Source organism: Sorex fumeus, unplaced genomic scaffold (genome assembly GCF_029834395.1).
Source record: "Sorex fumeus unplaced genomic scaffold, SorFum_2.1 ptg000063l, whole genome shotgun sequence".
In the NCBI taxonomy this organism is placed as follows: domain Eukaryota; kingdom Metazoa; phylum Chordata; class Mammalia; order Eulipotyphla; family Soricidae; genus Sorex; species Sorex fumeus.
The window spans coordinates 80,248,759-80,273,749 of record NW_026606120.1 but is presented as its reverse complement, the minus strand read 5'-3'; the positions used below and the strand labels follow the sequence as shown (position 1 = coordinate 80,273,749).

Here is a 24,991-nt window from a genome sequence, read left to right as displayed (position 1 = left end):
CCCAAGAACAAATGGCTGGATAAAAAACAAAACAAAACAAAACAAAACACTATGGAAATGTATACAATGGAATACTACTTAGTTTTAAGATGAAAACATGAAATTTGATGCTAGGTAGATGCATTTTAAAAATTTAATTTAGATGAATGGACTGAAGCAACAGCACAGCGGGTAGGGCATTGCCTTGCATGCGGCCGACCCCAGTTCGATTCCTTCATCCCTCTTAGAGAGCCTGGCAAGCTACCGAGACTATCCCGGCTGCACGGCAGAGCCTGGCAAGCTACCTGTGACGTATTCGATATGCCAAACACAGTAACAACAAGTCTCACGACGGAGACGTTAGTGGTGCCTGCTCGAGCAAATTGACAAATGGGAGGACAGTGCTATAATGCTACAATTTAGATGAAAATATCAAAGTGGCTGAACATTTTTTAGGGGAGGGCACTGAGGCATTTAAAATATTTTCATATATCTAGGTTTTTGTTTTTGAGCAACTCCCAGCAGTACTCAGAACTTAGTCCTATCTCTGTACTCAAGGATCATTACATGCTGGGGCTTAGAGAATCATATGGGGTATCAGGAATGGCCATGTGCAAGGCAAGTGTCCTACCTACCTGTACTCACTTCAGCCATGGTGATTTCTTTTTCATTTTTTGGGGGGGGGGGTGTTGGGTCACCACCAGCAATGCTCAGAGGTTACTTCTGGCTCTGCACTCAGGAATCACTCCTGGTGGTGCTCAGAGGACCATATAGGATGCTGGGGATCAAACCTGGGTAGGCTGTGTGTAGGCAAGAGCCCTACCTGCTGTACCTGCAGAGGACCCCCAACACTGATTTATTTTTGAAGAATTAGATAACAAGATTAGAATTTCTTTAATGCTAACTTTACAGTCTTTCTTAAAATATAATGCAAGATAGGGAATGCCCTGCCACAGAGGCAGGGTGGGATGGAGGGGATGGGGAGTGGGAGGGATACTGGGATCAGTAGTGGTGGAAAATGGGCATTGGTGGAGGGATGGGTACTCAAACATTGTATAATTGAACCCCAAGCACAAAAATTTGTAAGTCTACAACTACACCACATGGTGTTTCACTAATAAAAATTAAAAATACATATATATAATACAAGAGGCCACTATGTGATTATTAGAAAATTACTCTATAGAGTCTACTCTTTCTCAATGGTTATTTCTCCCTTGCAGGGGAACTTTGGTGTGTATTAGCTATTGTTTACATTTTCAAACTTTAGGAAAGCATTTACCAAATAAGATGGGATTACAGAGAAATTAGATTTGTGTGCCTTTATGGTACGACTACAAAAAGAAAAAAAGAAAAAAAAAGAAAATCACAGCCAGCTTACTTCACAGAGCACAGACTAGATTCTAGCAGACACCAAATGAGATCCAGTTCGAGTACTACAATTTTAAATGTTAGGGTACTTTGAAATAAGCTGGCTATACATCTAATATTTATATATGGGCAGTTATGCTCATACACCCTAATCCTAGGTTTTGAATTTACCTAAAATAAATTTAATCCTGTAAAAGGGAAATCATGTAAAACGATACTGAAAAGATATATGAAAATATTTCCTTATAAATTTAAGAGTCAGTCAGGCAATGATCAAGATGACTCAGCAACCCCAGGGGTATGTGACTCAGTGGCTAATGCACAAGTATTAGTTCCATGACAAGCATTTTAGTCATCCTCATAAAAGTTTCATTGTTTTGGAAAAGGAATCCACAAATGATACTGATTTTATTTCATAAAAATTCAATTTTTTTTGCTTTGACAAAGATAACTTAGGGGTCAATTTTACATAAATTCTGCTGATGAGTCAGATATCATTTGCAATAGGCCCTCCAACTGAGTATCCATTAAAGCAGTTATTAACTAAAAACAGTGCTCTGAGTAGCCATTTAGGTAATGAGATTTAGTAGAAGTCCTAAAGAAACCAACATATATTGAAAAATGAAGGTTTAATTAGGAATGTGTACTCTCTTCAAGCGAACAATGTAATTATGATTTAACATCAGACAGGTTAGAATCTTGTTAATAATTTATTGCTAATTTGCCCAAGTAACTACTGCTAGAAGTCATTATACTATGATTTGCTTTGTGTATTTTAACTCCCTCTGGTTCTCTTAATATATTCCATTGTAAGATTTATTGCATATACTCAACCTCTTCTTTCCTTTAACAAGGTAACAAACTTAGTTTCTGTCATTCTCTGTGGAATAAGAAACTCCATTAAGATGGTCAGAAAGAGTAAGTGGTTTTAGGTAGATAATTTCTAACACAGCTCTACATTAGCATAATAGTAATTAAAATTTTAAAAATGGACTAGAAATAACTTTTAATATGCGTGTTAAAGCTCTAAAAGGGTACTTCAAATTAATGTCTGTCAAGGACAGATTAGGTTTAGGGACTAGAAATGCACAGGTACATTCGCTAGCTACATGCTCTGCAGTAGCAAACAATCTTCTCTAACTATTTTATTACCAGACTTCAAACTCTAGTATGGCTGACAGAGAGGAATCTCCTCTCTTGTTTTCATGTGATGCTGGACAGTGCTGTGACCTTGTCTCTTCTCTATTGTTAAGATGGATCTCTGGAAACATCAATTTTGGTAGGACAGTTGTTCAAACAGCTGTTTTGGAGAGGTTTAAAAAGAAAGAATTTTCACTAATGAGACAAATGTTGATGTTAATAGTCTACCTGAAGATCCTAATTTATAGTCAGATATAATTTTAGCAACTTCTGCTTCAGCTTCAAAAGACAACCATTATGAGCCAACAATTGTAGCTAAAGTGAAGTGACTGTTACATAAACTAGGTCTCTACTCTTTTTTTCTTTTTGGGTCACACCCAGCGATACTCAGGGGTTACTCCTGGCTCTACACTCAGAAATTACTCCTGGCAGTGCTGGGGGACCATATAGGATGCTGGGAATTGAACCCGCGTTGGCTGCGTGCAAGACAAACACCCTATCTGCTATGCTACTGCTCCAGCCCCCTATTTCTCTACTCTTAACCTACGTCATGAATAACTTCTAATCAGCACTCAAAGTATACTCTTTTTTCCCCCCAATTCTGTAAACAGAATTATATGGTACTAAATAATATCTTTTCCACCAATGAATCTTCAAGTATAATCTGGAGCCCTTCACTGGGGTTTCTAAAGACACTTTCAGAATGTCCACAAGATTAAAACTATTTCTATAACACTGAGAAATTTTTTCTACTCTCAATCTGTCACAAATATATGATGGAATTTTCCAGACATGAAATGTGATGGGTCTACTACCATTAAAAAAAATTCAAACCGATATTTTAAAATGATTTCTCAGCTCTGTGTTAACTATAAATAGATACAACTCATCTAAACACAATTTTTTAAGATCCTTAATGATTACCAGGTGTGGGGGTTGGGCCATAACTGGCAGTGCTCAGGGTGCCAGGGATGGAGTTCAGGCCTCCTTCAGGCCAAAGCATGCTGTCAGCCCACTGAGTTGTCTTTCTGGGTCCCTTTAAGATGTTTTAAGAGGGGTTGGGAAGATAGTACAACAGGTAAGGTGCTTGCCTTGCACTCAGCTGACCCAGGTTTGATCTCTGACACTCCATCTGCACCCTTATTCCCACCCCAGCAGTACACCAGGAGTGATATTTGAATTTAGAGCTAGAAGTAAGCCCTGAGCTGGGTGAGGCCCTTCCAAACAAACAAGCAACCAACAAAAGACAATAATTATAATTATGCAGAGACATCCTGGGACTAAACATTTTCAAATAGTAAAAACTGCTTGTACAAGCTCCCAACAAATGCTTGCCACTTCAAGTGCTCTCTAGACAAGCATTTTTTTGGGGACATGTTGAGGGACATTAAGTCAGATAAACTCAATACTTGGAATCAGTCAATAAATTTACTAATAGATATGCCATGATGTACATTAACTACTTTCTTTGGAGAAGCAGGATTAAAGCAGAACTCTGGCAAAAATTGTATTTCATAGTATCTGAACAATTTTTAAAAACTGAAGTACCAATAGGGCTGGAGCGATAGCACAGCGGGTAGGGCGTCCGCCTTACAAGCGGCCAACATGGCCGACCCGAGTTCGATTCCTCCGCCCCTCTCGGAGAGCCCGGCAAGCTACCGAGAGTATTCGATATGCCAGACACAGTAACAACAAAGTCTCCAATGGAGATGTTACTGGGCCCGCTCGAGCAAATCGATGATCAACGGGAGGGCCTTTACTTTTACTTTTACCAATAGTTTACAAGAATATAAATGCTTATTTTTTTTACAGGCTGAACAATTTTTTAAAATACAGAAATATATCACTTTTTTTGTTGTTGTCATTCCCCAGAGCGCTGCCAGGAGTGATCCCTGAATGCAGAGGCAGGAGTAAGACCTGAGTACTGCTGGGTTCACCAAGCCTGCCAGGAGTGATTGCTGAGTACAGAGGCAGGAGGAATCCCTGAGCACTGCCAGGTGTAGCCCAAAAGCTAATCCCCTCCCCACCAAAAAATGGTACCTTAACACAGACATGTGCTACTGATAACAGGCCCAACACAAAGGGGCTTATAATAAATGAAAACCCATTAATTTTGTTTTTCTATGCAGTATAAAAATTTAATATTCAAAGACAAGCAAGGCAGTAAGTAAAGTTAACAGTGTTAGTATGTTTTCCACTAATGAGATTCAGGGAACTGCCACTGAGATATATTTCCTACTAAATCTGAAGATCTACATGGACTAGTATTTGTGTCCAATCATTTTCACTATGTCCAAATCATTTTTTTTACTACTATTACCACCCTGACATTATATGTCTGACAAAAGGTTACTATCCAAAATAACATTGAAGGATCAGAGAGACAGTACAGCAAGACGCTTGCTTGCCTTGCATGTGGCTGACCTAGGTTTGGAGTCCTGCCACGAGCTATCCCTGAACAGGGCCAGAAGCAAGCTCTGAACACAGCCAGGCATGGCCTTCAAACCAAACAAAAAACCCCAAAGCACATCAAAACATATGAAGACTAGAATAATATTCTATTTCATAATAGAATCAACAATAAAAGGACTGCATAGAAATAATGCCAAGTGCCCAAAGAGGGGCTGGAGCGATAGCACAGCAGTAGGGCGTTTACCTTGCGCGCAGCCAGCCCAGCTGACCCGGGTTCAATTCCTCTGCCCTTCTCGGAGAGCCCAGCAAGCTACCGAGAGTATCGCCAGCACAGCAAAGCCTGGCAATCTACGTGTGACGTATTTGATATGCCAAACACAGTAACAAGAAGTCTCAAAATGGAGATGTTACTGGGCCTGCTCGAGCAAATCGATGAACAATGGGAGAACAGTGTTTTGGTTTTTTGCCCAATGATGAGTAGATAAAGAAGATGTGGTATATCACTCAGCTATTAAAATTTTAAAAAAGATGAAATCTTTTTTTAATATTAAAATATCAGGTTTATTTTATTTATTTTTTATGTCTGAGTACTTTTATTCTATTATTTTTTCTTTAATTAAAAAAACTTTTTTTTTATTAGTGAAACACCATGAGGTACGGTTGTAGACTTACAAACTTTTGTGCTTGGGTTTCGGTTATACAATGATTGAGTAACCATCCCTCCACCAGTGCCCATTCTCCAACACCAATGATCCTAGTAACCCTCCTACCCCACACCCCATCCCCCAACCCCACCCTGCCTCTGTCTCTGTGGTAGGGCATTTTCTTTTGCTCACTCTTTCATTTAGGGTGTTGTAGTTTGCAATAGAGGTTTTGAGTGGCCATCGTGTTCGATCTATAGTCTAAAAAAGATGAAATCTTGACATTCTTGAAAACACAGATAGAACTAGAGTGGGCTATGCTAAGTGAAATAAGTCTGAAGGAAAGAGACAAATATCAGATTATTTCACTCACTGTGAAATGAGTGAATACAAAAATCAAAGCAAAGGAACAGACAAAGTGAAAGGAAAATAAATTCTGAGATTCTGACTGAAGAACTGTCAAAGGGGCTGGGAGTGGGAGAAAGAGGGGTGTAAGGGTAGAGGTAGCTCATTGGACTGGGGTGGAAGGATATTGATAGTCTGATGGAAGGTGTAATGTGGCAGTACACATTTAAAGAGGAATGAAACTATACTCCTAAAACATATGTATAGTTTCGTAAACCAACACTATTAAACTGAGTAAATTATTTTTTTAAATAATTTTATTTAATTACCTGAATGAGATACAGAAATACAAAGCTGACCATGGTTGGGTTTCAGTCATACAGTGCTCCAACACCCCTCCCTCTACCAGTGTATATTTCCCACCATCCACTTTCCCTCCTGCCACCCCGCCCCCACCAGCTTGTCTGTATGGCAAGCACTTTACTTTCTCTTTCTCTCTCTTCCTCCCTCCTTTCCCCCTTTGGAGTATTATGGGTTTGCAATACAGACACTGAGAGGTTATCATATTTGTTCCTTTACCTGCTTTCAGCACACAGTTTTTATCCAGAGTGATCATTTCCAACTATCTTTTTCATGGTGGTCCTTTCTCTATCCCAGCTTCCTTCCCCCAGCCCTTGAGAAAGGTTTCTAATTGTGGACAAATCCTCCTGGCCCTTGTTTCTATTGTCCTTGGGTATTGGTCTCATATTAAAAGAAACTTTGGTACATCTATACAATGGAATACTATGCAGCTGTTAGAAAAGGTGAAGTCATGAAATTTGCATACAAATGGTTCTACATGGAAAGTATCAAGTGAAATGAGTCAGAAAAAGAGGGACAGACACAGAAAGACTGCACTCATCTGTGGAATATAAACTAATAGAATGGGAAACGAACTCCCAAGAATAGCGGAGATAAGTACCAGGAGGATTACTCCACGGCTTGAAGCTGGCAGCACATGCTGGGGGAAAAGGCAGCTCAGAGAAGGGAATACCAAGTAGAGGGTGTTTGGAGAATCTGCTCATGATGGGAGAGACGTGCTGAGAGTAGATTGTAGATCCCACACAATGGCCACTCAATACCTCTATTGCAAACCACAACACCCTAAAGGAAAGAGAGAGCAAAAGGGCACATGCACTGCCACAGAGGCGGGGTGGGGTAGGGGTGGGTGGGAGGGTTACTAGGATCACTGGTGGTGGAAAACAGACACTGGTGGAGGGACAGGTACTCAATCATTGTATAACTGAAACCCAAGCACAAAAGTTTGTAAGTCTATAACTGTACCTCATGGAGTTTCACTAATAAAAATTAACAACAAACAAATTATTAAAAGAAATGTGCAAAAGGTCTCAAGAGACTAGAGAAGACATATAGTCAAAAGATGTTCATTATATCTTAACATTAGAGAAAAAAATAAAACTAATAATTAGGTATCACCTCATACCCATGAGACTGACCATTATCCAAAAAGACAAGAAACAACAGCTGGGAAGTATGTGAAAACAAGGAATCCTTGTACACTATTTGTGAGAAGTAAATTGGTACAGCCATTATGAAAATCAGTATGGTTATTTTTAGAATATTGAAAACAGGGGTCAGAGTGATAGTACAGGGGTTAAGGCACTTGCATGGGGCTGACCCTGGTTCAATCCCAGATACCACATGTGGTTCCCTGAGCACAGTCAGGAATATACCCTGAATTTCACTCGTGAGTTCTACCTCACTTCCCCTCCCTGGCCAAAATAGCAATTACACATGATCCAGTTCTCCTACTTATGGGTATTTACCTGAAAAACACAAAAAAACTGCCTTGAAGAAATACTTAATACATATCGCCACATTTAGTGCAGTATTATTTATAATAGCCCAAAGCTGGAAACATTCATGTTCAAATATTAAATTCTACTGAATATGAATAAGTATGTGGTATAAACACACAATACATCCTATTCAGCTATAAAAAAAGATGAAATACTGCCAATTATAACAACATGATGAGCCAGAGTGTGTTACAGTGAAAGAAAAGAGATAGAGAAAAAGTATTAAAATACAGAGAATGGAATTGTATCAAACACTACTTTTTTGTTATATTATTTGTACAATCATTTTTCCTTAAACTTTAAGAGATAACTGTGCTTATTTTATATATTCAAAATATGACATGTCACAGATGTAGAATTATTATTTTTCTCATGTGATAGTCACAGAAAACAAACAGATCAACCACATAAAAATAGACTTCTGGGTTACTGGAACATTAAGAACAAACTAGTAGTTAATAGAAGGAAAACTAGGTTGGGATGAGGTGGGCAAATCAGGACAAAGTAAACAACTGAATGATGAAGGACAGAGCTGGGCTTTAAAGGTGAATTTAATATATACAGAGTAATTTTCAATGATGCCCACCCAAAACTTACATAGTGTTCTAGAGCAATGTTAATTCAATTAAAAATAAAGCTAAATTATTTTTCCTGTCAAAAATTAAATCATAGTAATTTGATGTTCCATAAAAATAAACATAACTGAACAACTGATTATTTGAATATAACTAAAAGTTTTGTTACAGTAATCAGGAAAGTGACAAAATTATGAAAGTAAGTCAGCACTCTGAGGAACTGAGGAAAAGACAAGAAATTAATACACATTTGATCTTGTGGCTCTGCTAATATTCTATTTCTTATATTTTATGGTGAAATCCTGAGTCATCAAAAATGCACTACAATTTCTACATCTGTGACATGTCATATTTTGAATATATAAAATATAGCACAGTTATCTCTTAAAGTTTAAGGAAAAATAAATGTATAAATAATATAACAAAAAGTAGTGTTTGACACAATTCCATTGTCTGGAAGTGGGAAAATTACAAATTTTAAGCAACTAGTATATGGCTCGAGTAGAGAAACAGTAAGCTGGGTGGATAACAGAATTGGGAGTTAATACTGTGTGTGAGATTATTAATTCACTATTGTTGATGGGGGCTGGAGTGATAGCACAGTGGTAGGGAATTTGCCTTGTGCGCAGGCAGCCCGGCTGAGCCGGGTTCGATTCCTCCACCCCTCTCGGAGAGCCCGGCAAGCTACCCAGAGTATCTCGTCCATATGGCAAAGCCTGGCAAGCTACCCGTGACGTATTCAATATGACAAACACAGTAACAACGAGTCTCAAAATGGAGACGATACTGGGCCCACTCGAGCAAATCGATGAACAATGGGAGGACAGTGTTTGTTTCTTTGTTTGTATTGTTGATGGGAGATATGGCAATTTTAGTCATATAATCAGTTCTTTTCTGATCCTGGTTGCTTGTCTCTGTATGAAATACTGTCAGCATAAAGACATTCAGAAAGAACAGCAGGCATGTATAAATTCCTATAGGGTGCTACACATGCACACGATAAAGATGAGAGGGGGTTCATAAGATAAGAGGTTTAATGGAGTGAAGAGAGCAAAGACTTTTCAACTAGCTATGGTCATGAGATATGAAAGTCTTTGAAAATATCAGGTTCCTTACTAGAAATATGTATCATGCCACAAACAAATGGGGGCTAAAGTAGGAAAAGGACAAGTTGTTTCAATGTTGCTAGCATAGGACAATAATCATTATCTGAAATTCCCAGAAAACAAAAGCACTGTATGTGATGAGAAATAGCTGCTAGAATAAAAATAAAATAAATTCTCTAGAGCAACACATGTTTATCAGCACCAAAGTTCACCTGCAACATGGCTGGGGCTGAAATTGGTCTAACAACATCTCTGAAAAAAAAAAGACCATACAAAAGGTTAATTTCCCCACCAAAATCAGCCCTTTACACCTGTTTTCTTTTAGAATTTCGAGGAGTTAATGCTTTCAATGGTTGATAGTTACAATACCTTCTAATTATGACTACAATGTGTCAATGTGTTTATGTTTTTCTTTTTCTATATGCAGCAAAAATAAACAGATCACATGTTCTCTTAAGAGAGGCTTAAGGGGCTGGAGAGATAGCACAGCGGATAGGGAGTTTGCCTTGCACGCGGCCAACCTGGGTTTGATTCCCAGCATCCCATATGGTCCCCTGAGCACCGCCAGGAGTAACTCCTGAGTGCAGAGCCAGGAGTAAGCCCTGTGTATCGCCGGGTGTGACCCAAAAAAGAAAAAGAAAAAGAAAAAGAAAAAGAGAGAGGCTTAAATAAGCATTGAAACTGAAACAAAAGAACCCCGTGCCCACTGCCCATTTCCATTTGTTCCAGGGCATTCCCAGGCACCCCGTCCTACACTTCTAACCTCTTAAATCCTGTTGTGTGCGAGCACCGCTAGCCATGGTCTGTCTTGGCATTCGAAGAGAAGTTCTCAAGGGTGTATGTCTCTGCTCGTCCAGGTAAGCAAGGTCCTCCAAGTGGGCAGAGCTCGTGGCTGACAAGACAGAAGAACTTAGTCAGAATATGAAAGTTCAGAAAAGTTTCAATTAGTCTATTGCCTGAATTTTTTAATCATAGCTTACTGTAGTAGACACATTCACGAAGAGTTTGCTGAACTCAAAGTTCTTATCAGTGTTTAGATATGTTATAAAGAGTTGGGATTTATTTATTTTTTGCTTTTTCCACCCTGGAGAATTCCGTGGTCTTCCCTGAACACATATTTCTCTTTCTTGCCCCCACACTTGTCTAACTAAATTTCTTTCAATAAAACTATTTTGCTACACACACACACACACACACACACACACACACACACCCCTCAAATAAAAATCCCCCAACAGGCTGGAGCGATAGTACAGTGCGTAGGATAGTACAGTGGATCAGGGCACCATATGTAGATCAGAGGATTGATCTTGGGTAGGCTGCATGCAAGTACTCTACCTGTTCTACTATTTCTCAGGCCTTTTGATTCTTTGTTAGTCCTGTCAACAGCTTTTCTATATGGACAATACTAACAATTTGTCATGTTTGTACCCATAATACCTACACATATATAATTTGTTCTATTTAGCAATAACATCTTCAACAAAAAATTCAGTTTTTTTAAATATTAAAGTGGGTAACACTGATATATGATGACAAAGATTGCTAATGTTAGTGTCTTTTGGGTCAAGAATCTCCTCTGTAATGCAACACATAACATATAAACATCATCTGTGGAGAAACTAGTTCCAAATCCTATTACACTGTAAGAAAAACATGAAGGGAAGGAGAGGGAGAGTGGGACAAACGAAGAGAGAGGTGGATACCTGGAAAATTAAGAGAATTAAAAGTGCCAATCTCCATGAATTATAAAGCAGCCTCCCATAAGCAGCTTCAAATTCCTTAGCCTCTAACATAGTCGCAAATGAGAGAGAGTAAAATGGTGAAAGAGAATGGAAGAGTACTGGTTTTTCTGTTTGGCCCACTCACAATGAAACAAAAAGGTAAAGAAATTAAGAACCAGGAACTAGGAAGCACCAAGGATGGGGGTTGGGGTGGTGGGTGGGGGATTGGCAGGGGGGAGAAGAGAGTGAGAACGAGAGAGAGAGAGAGAGAGAGAGAGAGAGAGAGAGAGGAGATATCTACACTAAATTTTTCTAAAATGGTTATTCAGAACTTGCAAATTAGTGATTAAACCACTAATTACATCTATTGCCAAGTATGTGAGATACCATGCTGGGGGCTGTACATTCACTCAGCAACAATTACTTACTGAGAGCCTAGTTTGTGCCAGGCACTACTACTGCCCATGGCTTAGTTGTCAGTTGCCTCTGGTGACTGTTTTGAGGAGAAGTAAAATGAAATCACTCTTGGCTTTTAAGCTCTCATGAATTATTTATATCACTAATAAGGATAAGACATATACAACAATAATATAAAGTGAATTATGGTAAGTGGAACATATAATCACAAGGTGATCTCTGAGCTTCAAAAGGAGAAAAACACTGAGAAAACAGAAAAGAGGAAGGAAAGAGCAAGAGAATAAGTTTACGAGATAAGCATTTCCCTGGTTCCTTCAATTACTGCCATGTAACTGGTGAGGAAATCACACTTAGAAGTTTTTATTCTGTAACTACATAGCAGGGAGTCAAAGACATGAATAATAGCTTTATTCTATATACCCAACTGCTTCCTATATGGCTGAGCTGTATTGTTTCTCCTTGTTGATTTTATTTCCTGATATTTTCAGAAAGAAACAGCTGATTTGTTTCTAAATATTTTTTTCATAAAGGATTCACAGTTTTGATATATTAGAGCTTAATAAATGTGTTATATAAGTGCACATCTTGTGAGGCAAAGAGGATTATCAACAATGCCTCCAAAAATTTTCAGAATATATGGGGCTGGAGCAATAGCACAGTAGGTAGGGCGTTTGCCTTGCACACAGCCGACCTGCGTTCGATTCCCAGCATCCCATATGGTCCCCTGAGCACTGCCAGGAGCGATTCCTGAGTGAAGAGCCAGGAGTAACCCCTGTGCATTGCCGGGTGTGACCCAAAAAGCAAAAAAAAAAAATTCAGAATATTAATTAAAATTCTACAAGTAATTACTCAGTATTTTAAAACAAAAGAAGCAAAAATGGTCAGTCAGCTGAAAAATGGAAAAGTTGCTTTTCTTCCACTGAAAACAAAATCATGTAACATATAATGTGCAATATGTGCAGAATATACAATACACATAATTTAGACTAAGCATTTTTCTAAGAGAATTAATCATTTTTCTAAGAGAATTATACCCTTTTTTTACTTGCCACTTTAAGACTAGATATAATTTGTACTAAGAAATTCAGTAACTTTAAATAGAACTACAAACTTTCTGATACAAATACACAGAAACAAGCAAAGTAAACAGATAAACCTCCAAAACTCATAAAGTGGATAAAAGTGAAGATTTGACATTTAAAATGAAAAGCAAATGACAGTACATCAATTTAAAATACCATTATGCCTCTGAATGTTGAAATCATGAGAGCTGCAGTGAGACAATAAAATGTTACTGTCTATTACTCAATTTGCATTGTATTATCGATTTGCTCGAGCAGGCCCAGTAACATCTCCATTTTGAGACTTGTTGTCACTGTGTTTGGCATGTTGAATACATCACGGGTAGCTTGCCAGGCTTTGCTGCACAGGCAAAGATACTCTCAGTAGCTTGCCAGGCTCTCTGAGAGGGGTGGAGGAATTGAACCCGGATATTCTTCTAAAATTTGAGAATGAAAACTTTAAACTTTTTTCATGAATATTGCAAGTCAAGAGAAATAGTGCAGTATCTATTTTATTGCTTGAAAATATCAGTTACCAACTCATAATACATAACTGGTTTAAATAGATAAGAGGGGAAAAAAACCCCAAAATTACCCTTTTTGTCTGCTTTATACTTTTTATGATCCCAATAGTTATTGTTCTTAAACAACTGATGTGTACTTTTGATTATGCAAAACCATCAGGTTTTAAAATTTACATGATAATAATAATCTAACAGGTTATATATGAACTTTGATATAAAAACTAAGAGGCCAAAGAGGTGATATCTGGAATTCATTCAGCCTAGAAAATAAGCTTGATAACAGTCAATCTATCTCAACTAAGTTGTTTATGACAACTGACCTTGAGTAGCCATACTTTTTCCTTTGTAGCTTATCCATTCACTTATTTATTCAACTATAATAAGATCATTAAAAATGTCAGCACTATAAAACAATTAACTTTGCTATATCAGTTCATGAGAAAAATCAATCTGTAAGAACTGAAAAGCAGTAAAGTTCTGTTTTTCTAAACCAAAGTGTTGTTCTGTGAAACAGAAAGCTTCGAAAAGATATTTTCAGAATTAACTATCTTAATCAGCTTACATAATACAACTCTGAGATATCTAGCACTTCTACCAGCTCGAAGGACAGTTATCATAAGCCTAGATCTCTGAGACTGCTTGATCTATACATCAAGTACAGAAACATTTTATGTTTCCATATTAACTCGAGTAATAAGGATAATTTGAAGCAAAAGTTCTTGAAAGTTCTCTTGACAGGCTGAAAATCTAATCTATCACTTCATATACACAGAGTTTTACATCCTGATGTTAATGTTATCTATACTCAATTATGGCAAGAGTTGATTAAATTGTGCCTGCCAACCTAAGTTTTATGTCTCCTAGTTACCTGGGTCTATTGGAAACCCAGATAAAAGAACTTAATGAAATTATAGATATCACTTCTCTAATCTTGGGAACTTAAACCAAGAGAGTAAAACCAAATGTCACATATTACACACCAGGGAGAGCAAGAGACTAAACTACAACTCTCTAGAAAACTATGCAGTCACAGTTAACAATTCTTTCTATATTGAACATTTTGTTAAAATGGCTTTTTTTGTCTCCTGAATTGCCCCTGATTGAAAGAGCACAGAAGTCAAGTGAACAGTCCCTTTCAATTACATGATGTAGATATTAAAGCAGTATTTCAGAATGCTAGTATGGAAAGTATCTAAAAGGTCATTCAGTCTAGAGGTCTGCAAACTATGCCTGTGGATAAAACCTGGTCCTCTGTGCATTTCTTCAGAAAAGAGTTTTACAGCCACCATAGTCTCACCTGTTTGCTGTAGATTTCATTAAACAGAGTTAAAAAAAAAAACCACCAAAAAGCAAACAAAAAACCAAACCCGCAATAGAGGCCATGTAACCAGCCAAGCCTAAACTATTCTCAACTAGACTTTTTTTTTAATCATATAGTTATTTATGTATATTTGGGTTCCCTAAAGCTGTACTGTAGCAGTGGATCAATGGGCTGGTGGTTCAAAGTGAGGGCCAGGAATGTAGTGCTACCTGGGTTCAGCTGTGGTAGTGATTAATTGGGTCACCCTGTAGTGCTCATGGGCCTCTTGGGTTCACACATGGTGGTCCTTAGCGGCTGCCAGGGTTAAACTCTGTGATACTCTGGAATCACGTGTTGCCAGGGATTGCACTGGAGTCGGTCATCTGTAAGGCATACAACTTAAACCCATTATAGCTAGACTATTTTTTTGGGGGGGTGGGCCGCCCCAGTGGTGCTCAGAGCTTACTCCTAGATCAGGGGTCATTCTTGCAGAGCTCAGAGAACCATACCAGATTGAAACCAGGTTGGCTGTGCGTAAAGCAAGTGCCTTACCCGTTGTTCTGTCTCTCCATCCCCCCTAGCTAGATTTTTATTTTTTTAATTTTAATTTTTAATTAAATTTTTTTTCCTAGCTAGACTTTTAATAAAAAGTTTACTGACCCTGATCTACTCAATCTTTTCTTTTTTGCAGCTTAGGAAGCAGTGGAGTAGCTTTTCTAAAGTAAACAGTCACTCATTCATGCTAAAGCCAGGGGTTGGCTTGGAGCCATCTATCTTAACTCGCATCTCAGAGAACTACAATGCTATTTGCATTGTAATTCCCTCCCCTTTTAAAGCTAGATTGAATACTTTCTCAAAAGGCTAATTTTCACCCCTTGTTCAACTTCCATCATTTTTCTCAACTCTGTTTTTTATGGCTTCTAAGAGCAATAATCAAACTTGGGCAGGAAATGTCCTCCTAGTGCAAAGTAAATACACCACACATGTCACAGACTTAAAAACTCTCTGTACTTTAAATCATTCCCACAGTGAGAAACAAAAGAACAAAAGCCTGAAATTCATTATTTTTTTCTTGAGAAAACATACCTATATTATTTTAAAACTGATAAACTATAAACTGATGAATAATATGAAAATGTCAATGTCATTGAGAATCTTTTGTTCACATTAAAACAAAGTCAAACGAAATCTTAACAGCTGCACAATTTTTTGATTACTGTATAACATTAATACCACGTTATATAATTTTAAAACAAGGCTCTTTTACTAAAATGGTTAGAAGGTCACACACTAAGCTGGTCCGATATTTTTATTATAAGGCTGTATTTTTATATCTCAGTAAACAGACAGGCATAGAAATGTACAAACTGGAGTGGAGCAAAAAGTTGCATTATAAGTTAATTCTGGATTCTTTTTTCATACCCACTTATGAAGCCTTTAAAGCTGGCACTACGAGGGTCAGAGAGATAGCACTGAGGGTAAAGTGATGCTTTTGCATGCAATCCCCATATTGTTTCCTGACAAGGTCTCCTAAGCCCTGTCAGGAGTGACCCCTGAGCACAGAGCCAGGCATAAATCCTGAACCCAGCTGTGTGTGGCTCCAAGACCAGTAAAATAAAATAAAATTAAATTAAACTAAGGGAGATATATACCTTTTGAGAGAAGTTTAAGTTAACAATTATAAAATACATTAAAATTTCTTTGTACTAAAAAAAATCTTCTGGCACATACTTTCAGTCATTGTCTTAGTGTCTCATGTTAAACTTTTTATAGTCAATGAAGAGCCCTTGGTAGCTTTTGTAAGGTCTAATGATTTCGCATGAACATAATTAAGTTTCACTAATCTTTCACTAAATTAAATAATTCCTAAACTAAAAGTTTGGAAAACAAAAACCAATCCTACTTTTTTTGTTTTTCTCAAAGCCAAGAAATGCAGCATATAAACTTTAGTATGAATGTGTTTCTCTATTTCAGACAAAATGTCATTAGAGGAGAAAGACAAATATTGTCAATACTGAGCTGAATGAATAGTCCATTCCTTCACAAATCCAAAATTCATAGAAAAATTGAACTAAGAAAAAGCACTGAAGTTTACTACCATGCCTTACAGTGCTGAAACCTTGATTCTGACGCTGAACAAATCTGAAATCAGCAAATATGGTTTAAAGAAGGCTTTAATCTGAAATAATAATTATGTGTAGTATTACCTAAATTTATAAAAATACTAGTTTTTCCCCTTAATTTATCAATTAATATCTTTTTTTGTTGATCTCTGAATATCACAGTAATCTTCAGCAAATAATCCAAAATAACTGAACTTTTTTTTCTTATTAAATTCTTATTTTCCTTACTTTACTTTCAATTTCTCTCTGTGTCATCATTTTCTAAATTCATGTCTTTTCAAGTACCATTATTTAAAGGCAATGAGACAGATATAGCAAAGATCAGCCAGGAGACCTAAAATTCCTTGAGCTCAGGTTCTTTATTCTATTAACTGTACATTGCTGTGATTTGAATGTCTCTGTTTACAAGTAATTTTCTGAGGGAAAAGTACATGGTATTTTTGGCCAAAATTTGATCAGGCTATTTTTTCTGCTTCCTTGATTCCTTAATCAGAATCAATTCCTTCTGCCTATCAGCAGCCACATTTATATGCTGCTAATTAGAATTTTGTTATTCGGCTAGTTGTTTACATGTCTGTAAACCCTTATTAAAATATTACAGGTTCTTGAGAGAAAGAAGATGGAATCTTTATAATTTATCTCTGACAAACCACTCTTTAGTGTGCGTCAGAATGTTCTGCTCATATGCTCAATAGAGAACAGAATCCCTGAGTAGCCCTAATCAGAATTTGAAATCTGTCTGCTCTATCCTCATCCTTATCACTGCCCTGCTAATGCTAAACAGACATCACCATGATAATATATTCCAATTTCACTCATATATTCTCCCTTCGGAAACAAGTAATATCTGCTTTACTGTTTTCTATAGCACGTATCACCTACTATGATATTATATAAATTATTTATCATGCTTCTTTTTCTTTCTCTCACTAGAACATAAACTCCATAAGGGTGAGAATCTTTGGTTTACTGATAGTTCTCAAGTACTTTCAATGGTACAGATGTGCCTGGCACATAAGGCAGATAATCCAAGAAAAAGTTGCCTAATGACTGAATAATTGCATTATATTCACCTCACGTTTAGGCTACATGTAGGCAGTCACAAATAAGAACTTTTTTTCCCTTACTGTGTTATTTGAAAGCTAAGACTAAAGGAGGTGGCGGTAACAACAACGCCTTGGACATCATCATCCCATACAAATATTAGCCAGTGATCTACAGGGAACCACATATTTCCACCTCAGGGTTCTACTCTTACTATGAAATCATGCTGTTAAATGGTTCTGAGATAAGTTGTCAAGGTAAATTGATAAATACTGTAATATTTAATGAACACTCTTTGGATACAAATTAAGAGATAATTAGATAAATTGGTGTGTACTTTAGAAATAAAATTGAATTTTTTTTCTGTAAAAAAATACTTTAATAAATCTTCTCAGCATTCACTGAAAGAGAAAATCAGTTTGATGTTTTTCTTTAGCAAGTGTAAAGAAGAGAAAAAGAAAAAGTTTATTGATGATGCCATGTTCCCTGACTTCAAGATCACTGAATTGATTTTGGGCTTAGTCCTTTCTGATGCTGAGTTCTGCGACTGTATTCTTTAAGTTCTTTCATTTGTTCAAACAAGTTCTTGAAATTTTTCCATCAATTTTTACTTCAAGTTTACTGATTTTCTCTTCCAGTGAATGCTGAGGGGATTGTTGTTTCAAAGATCATCCCTGGGTAGGGTCAAAAGTTGTGATGAAGCTGAGAATTTTGCTGAACTTCTGTCCTCATCCACTGACGTGTTTGGATTCTTTCAGTTTTCATTATTTCTGGTGTTTCATGGGAACTAATGGTGTTGCTCTGAGTTCCAAATGGTCTAAAAATGTCAAAACACTTGCTAAAAAAATATCAAACACAAGAGACCAGGTATTATATGACTTTCATATATAAAATGTCAGAACAGGCAATTATATAGAAAGAGAAAATTAGTAAATGCCTGAAGGGGATGGTGAAAATGAAACGGATATTATTTAATAAATATGAAGAATCCTATGAGAATGATAAAAATGTTTGGTAAAGACTGAGGCTGTGAAGTGGGTATGTGGGAATTTAAGGTGGATTATTCACACTCTGGTGGAGGTACAGTAACATGGTATGCTAAAATTGGTGGGGGAGATGACTCAAGGGGCTAGATTGCCTGTTTTACATGCGGGATGCACAAGTTCAATCCCTAACACTTCATGGTCTCCCAAGCACTCAAACAAATGAAAAAGTGTATATTCTAGTCACTTAACCTCTATTATTCCTTTATGTTTGAGACTGTTAATGGTGATTAATTTAATTCCCAGAAATATAGGTACCTATTAATTCCTCTATAACAAAGACAAGGTAGTGAAAACAATTGAGGTCTTGCAATGAGCAAGTTAAGTTCTTGCTTGTCTGTCACTCCTTAAATTATAGATGATGGGCCAGAGAGATAGTACAAAAGTAAGGTGCTTGGTTTACATATGGCTGACTCTAGTTTAAGTCCTAAGCACCACAGTCCCCTGAGCACTGTTGCGAGTGAGCATAGAGCCAGAAATAAATCCTGAGCATTTCCAAGTATGGCACAAAAATAAGCTGAAACAAAACAAAACAAAATTATGGAGGTTCCTGAAACACAAATTATACTGAAATATAAGGAGCTGGTTTTGAAAATGACCAACCTGGGTTCAATCTCCAGAATCCCATGAGGTAGCCTGAGCACTTCCTGGAATTCTGCAAAGCCATGAGTAACCCCTGAATATTACCAGGTCCCCAAACCAAAACCTAATCCCCATTCCCCACAAAAAAAGCAAAACTTAAAACCAAAAACAAACTTCAAACTGAAATCTTTTATTTATTTGGTTTGTGGGCTACACCTAGCAGTGCTCAGGACTTACTCTTTATTCAGGGATCACTCTTGGCGGGCCCTGGAAATCATAAGGGGTGTCAGGGTTCGAACCTGGGTTATTCGCATGCAAGGCAAGGGACCTATCCACTGTATGATGGCTCCAGCCCCCAAACTGAATTTTTTTGGGGGAGGGGGGCTCACACCAGTGATGCTCAGGAGTTGCTCCAGGCTCTGCACTCAGGAATTACTCCTACTCAGGGACCATATGGGATGCTGGGAATCAAACCCGGGTTGGCTAAGTGTAAGACAAACACCCTACCTGCTGTGCTATCACTCCGGCCCCCCAAAATGAAATCTTTATAAAATCTTCAGATATGAGGAAAAAGACTTTTAGTAGTTTAACAATATAGCTTACAATGTTCATTTCTTACATTGTGTTTTTTTGGATGGGGGAACAAGACAATCATATGAGGAGTACAAATCTTCAATTTGGTTCAAAAAGATAAACAACAGATAGGGAAACACAAACGAATTCTTGGTCAGGAAAGAGAAATGAAAATTTAAATATTATAGTGTATAATTTAATTTTTACTTCAACATGTATACCAGCAAGATGGTCATTAGAAAACACAAACACCAAACTTACCTGCTACTGAATTTGGCCGTGGCATAAGATACAGAGGAATAGACTGCACTGACTGTGATAAAACTGTTTCTAAATTCCTCTCCGGGATCTTGTTCAAACTATAGGTGGAAGCTGTCATGTTTTCATCTACTCGATACAAACAGGAATCCATGCCGGATTTTTGAGACTGCCAAGGTTTTAGGTTTCCTCCAGATACCAATTCTTTACTGCTTTCCCCAACATATTTTGTGCGGTCCACATTCTCAGAATAGCTTGTTAATGTAGCTGGAAAAAAAAAGAGAGAAAAATTAATTAAAATATTCAAGACATATATTGCTTTACAAATTCATGACTAAATAAGAATATTAGTAAATTGGGGGGTTGGGAGGGGAGGTTGGGCTACAATCCGATGGGCTCAGGGCTTACTCCTGGCTCTGTATTAAGGCATATTCCTGTCAACGCTGAGGGAACACAGTGGTGGCAGGTATCAGACAAGGGTAGGCTGTGTGTGTAAGGCAAGAGGCCTACCCCATACTATCTATCTGATCTCAAGTAAATTATTTTATTTTAAAGTTTCTGATGAATAGAAATACACTGACCAAAATATAACCATTTTCCACAGATTTTTTCCTGATATTCTTTTCAGTTCTACTATTTTGAACTAAATAAATTCATATATTAATGCTAAAACTAGGACCTATGAATGTCATAAATCCCAGAATTTCATCAAAGGTATACTTACACAATTTTAATGAATTCCTAGAATGCCTCAGGTATCAAAAATGATTTATAATATTATATTCTATGTTTTCCTTTATTTCTAGTCTTATATGTAACAAAGAACTAGAATAAAATAGTCCATAATGGACGCTAACATAGGGGAAGCAACACGGGGCAATCTTGTTCAGATACTATTTACAGTCCCAAACCATATATATCCAAATCTCTATTCAAATAAAAAACTCAAATTCCAGAATTTAATTTTGTTTCATCACTAATGATAAACAGGAGCATTTTCATCAACCCTAAAAATAAAAGGGCTACTGTCTGTAACACTGTCTTCCCGTTGTTCTATATGTTCGAGCGGGCCCAGTAACATCTCCATTTTGAGACTTGTTACTGTGTTTGGCATATCGAATACGTCACGGGGAGCATGCCAGACTTTGCTGTGCAGGCGAAATACTCTCAGTAGCTTGCTGGGCTCTCTGTGAGGGGCGGAGGAATCGAACCCGGCTGGGCAGGGCCTGCCGCATGCAAGGCAAACACCCTACCGCTGTGCTATTGCTCCAGCCCAAAACAGTAAAATCCAGATTATAAAGACTTTAGCGATAATTATAAAACAGGAATAAAAGATGTCATCCAGGTGTCCTTTAACAAGTCAATTCCTATCTTTTGCTTACACTTTAAGTGCTCTAATATTAAAAGAATTGAGACCCAAGATCTAGAGGTGATTTCCCTCTGGAAAATTATTTTAAATAGTGACAAGTCTGAAAAAGAAAGAAAATTAAATGTTTTAAAAGAGAAAACATTAAGAACTGAAAAGCAACTCAAGGGCCCAACACCCAGAGGACTCAAGAGGTTTTTTGACTATTGGTAAAGAAATAACATCCTAGGAAAAACTCTGATATGAGATGCTGCTTTTAATGCAATTGATTGTAGCACTGTTGTACTGTCCTCCTGTTCGTTGCTCATTGATTTGCTTGAGCGGGCCCAGTAACGTCTCCATTGTGCAATTGATTATAGAGTCCAATTGAAGACTACCCAACATAATACATAAATATATATAATTTTATTATGATTAAATTTTGTGACTGGCTATGATACCACTTGATCACCAACACTGAATTAAGCAGGACTGGTATTAACATCCTCATTATAGAGATGAGGAAATTGATACTTGGAGAAAGACTCGGCATTTTGCCCATTGTCACACAGTTAGTAAAATGGTCTCCTAGGCAACTAATTATGAGGGTTCCCAGTCATTTTTCACTGTACAATGTTACTTAATTCTTTTGTCTGTTGTAGATGTACTCTGCCCCCTCTACTAGATATTACATTTATGGAAAGTAAAAAACGCAATTTGAAGTTTTCTTTCATACTATAAAATGTTAACTTTTAGCAGTTACTGGAATCATGAAACAAGCAAAAGCATACAGAGACTAAGCCAAAGTCCTAGTTCCATATACAAAAACCAAATCATATATATTTTTATTACAAGGTAAGAATACTTTATATATTGTGGACGAAATTCCCTAATGAAATAAACATTTGAGTCATTTAACACTTATGTGGTATTCCATACTCTGACCTGAGGTGTCAATTAGAGAAGATAGAGATGAGACTGTGTGATGTAAGCTGAGGCTAGGTTTCCTGCTCTTAAACAGAGGGATTTCTCCTTTACACATTTTTTTTTCTGAGGGTGAGGGTGCATTTTGGGCCATCCCAGCTGTTTCCAGGGAACCATATGTGGTGCTAAGGATCAAAACCAGGGGTTGGCAGTATTCAAGGCAAGTGCTTTACCATTTCTCTGTCACTGTCACTGTCCTCCCGTTGTTCATCGATTTGTTCGAGTGGGCCCAGTAACGTTGTGAGACTTGTTACTATGTTTGGCATATCGAATATGTCTCGGGGAGCTTGCCAGGCTTTTGCCGTGTGGGCGAGATACTCTCGGTAGCTTGGCAGGCTCTCCGAGAGGGGCAGAGGAATCAAACTCGGGTTGGCGTATTGGCCACATGCAAGGCAAAAGCCCTACCCGCTGTGCTATCGCTTCAGCCCATTTCTCTATCATCTTGAAATCTCCTTTTTAAGAGGCCAGATGGTATTTTGGGTTATGTGGGCCAAGAAGAAACATCCAGATTGTTATCTAGACATTGTTTAGTATTTTAAAATGTAACTATCAAGAAATATAAAAATCATTTTTTGTACAACACAATTTGGTGAATATCCAGATTTGGTATGTCTGCTATGGATTATAAGATCCTAATACTGATAAATTTATAAAGCACTGGCATCATAATAACATGGATCACTTGGGTTTTTCAATAGTGCATGTACATTTTTTTTCTGTTTTTTTTCGGGTCATACCCGGTGATGCTCAGGGGTTACTCCTGGCTCTGCACTCAGGAATTATTCCTGGTGGTGCTCAGCGGGCCATACGGGATGCTGGGAATCAAACCTAGGTCAGCCACGTGCAAGGCAAATGCCCTACCCGCTGTACTATAGCTCCAGCCCCTATTTTTTGTTTTTAATCTTTGCAAATTTCCCTCAGAATTTTTAAAAGAAGCAAGAAATCTTTTATTTATAAAAATTTAAAAAATGTTTTTATTTTAGCACCATGGTTTATAATACTGTCAATTGTATGGTTTCCTGCATAAAACATTCCAGCACCACACCCTGCAGTATCTGCTTCCTTCGACCAATGTTCTAGTGTCCCCTCATCTTATTCCCCCACTAACTTCACTCAGCATGATACTCTCCAGATTCTTCCATGTAGCAGCATATTGCATAGTTTCATCTTTTCTTATAGCCAAGTAGTATAGTATTCTATTGGGATGTATAGACTATAGTTTTTCTACTCATCTATATGTTCTCAAATACTTGGGTTGTTTCCAGATATTATCTATGTCAATAGTGATGCAATGAACATGGGTGCAAATATCTGTTCTTTTGGGCCCTTAGAGTAGATTTCAAGAAGTGGAATTTGCCAGAACATCTGGAGGCTCAATTCCTAGTTCTTTGGAGAAGTGTTCATATTGTCTTCCAAAGGAATTGAACAGTCAACTTTCTCACCAGCAATGAATGAGGGTCCCTTTTCCCCCACAGCCTGTCAGGACTTGTTGTTTTTGTTCTTTGTGATATGCACTAGTATCACTGGGGTGAGAACTATCTAGATTACTGTTTTGATTTGCATTTCCTTGGTAAGTGATGCAGAGCACTTAGAGCACTTTTTCTCCATAGACATTTTGGTTACCTATATGTCTTCTTTGAGGAAGTTTCTGTTTATCTCTTTTTGCGCATGCTGTTGAAAAGGAGTCTCTGAATTATTTTTTTTTGGATGTGACCCACCAGTTTGTGACCAGTTTTTCCAATACCACCTGTTGAAGAAAGTTTCCTTCTTCAACTTCATACTCTTTGCTCCTTTATCTATATAATTGAGTTCTGTGTCTGTACTCTCAATTCTATTCCATTGGTCTGAGAGCCTGTCCTTATTCCATTACCACACTGTTTGATAACCACATCTTTTTCGTATAGATTAATTCAGGGAAATTTTGTTTCCCTAAGATTGCTTTGGCTATTTGTGGGTGTGTGGTGGTTATTATTCTATATAAATTTCAACAGACCAAATCCTTAGCAATTAAAAAATATTTCAACCGATCAAATCCCTAGCAGTTATTCACTGTTCGGGACATATCTCTTGTTGCTAAAATCTATCCTAGTTATTTAGCATTTGGGGGCTATTACAAATGGTAATTTTAAGTTTGATCTCTCATTTTGTGTTGTCACTTATTTCTGAAATAAAACTACTTAGATATAAACTATTATCCTTTTACATATTCCTCGATTCAATATTAGAATTTTTTACCAAACAAATGCTATTGTTTTAAGTGGATTATATTTCAGTTGGAAAAAAGATGTAGGGAATGAATGGACTTTGTAATTCTTACTAGAAGCTTAGAGTTTAAACAGCTGCTACAGTCAGTAAACTCAAAGTCAGAGAGTGGAAAGCCCTATTTCCTACAGGATTGTCTACATGGAAAAAAATGTGTTATTTACTGATTTTCTCTTTTCTGTATGTTTTTGTCCCAATATGAATTATTGTTTATTTGGGGTTGGGGGATTGAATCACATCTTGTAGTCTTGGGATATTCTTGGTTCTGTGCTCAGAAGTGAGCCCTGACAGTGCTGGAAACAGAACTGGGATTGGACTCATGC

At 37.4% G+C, this 24,991-nt stretch overlaps 1 protein-coding gene across 8 annotated transcripts in view; it reads right to left on the bottom strand.

Moving 5' to 3' along the window:
• The window catches only part of TANC2 (tetratricopeptide repeat, ankyrin repeat and coiled-coil containing 2), a 413,565-nt gene that overhangs the window by 112,153 nt on the left and 276,421 nt on the right, over positions 1-24,991 (bottom strand). For all 8 annotated transcript variants that reach the window (XM_056126689.1, XM_056126692.1, XM_056126693.1 and 5 more), the window contains 2 exons: positions 20,081-20,344; positions 10,192-10,320 (listed from right to left, as the gene is read on the bottom strand). In XM_056126689.1, coding sequence (XP_055982664.1) covers positions 10,192-10,320; positions 20,081-20,344 — 393 coding nt within the window. The remainder of the gene's footprint in view (positions 1-10,191; positions 10,321-20,080; positions 20,345-24,991) is intronic.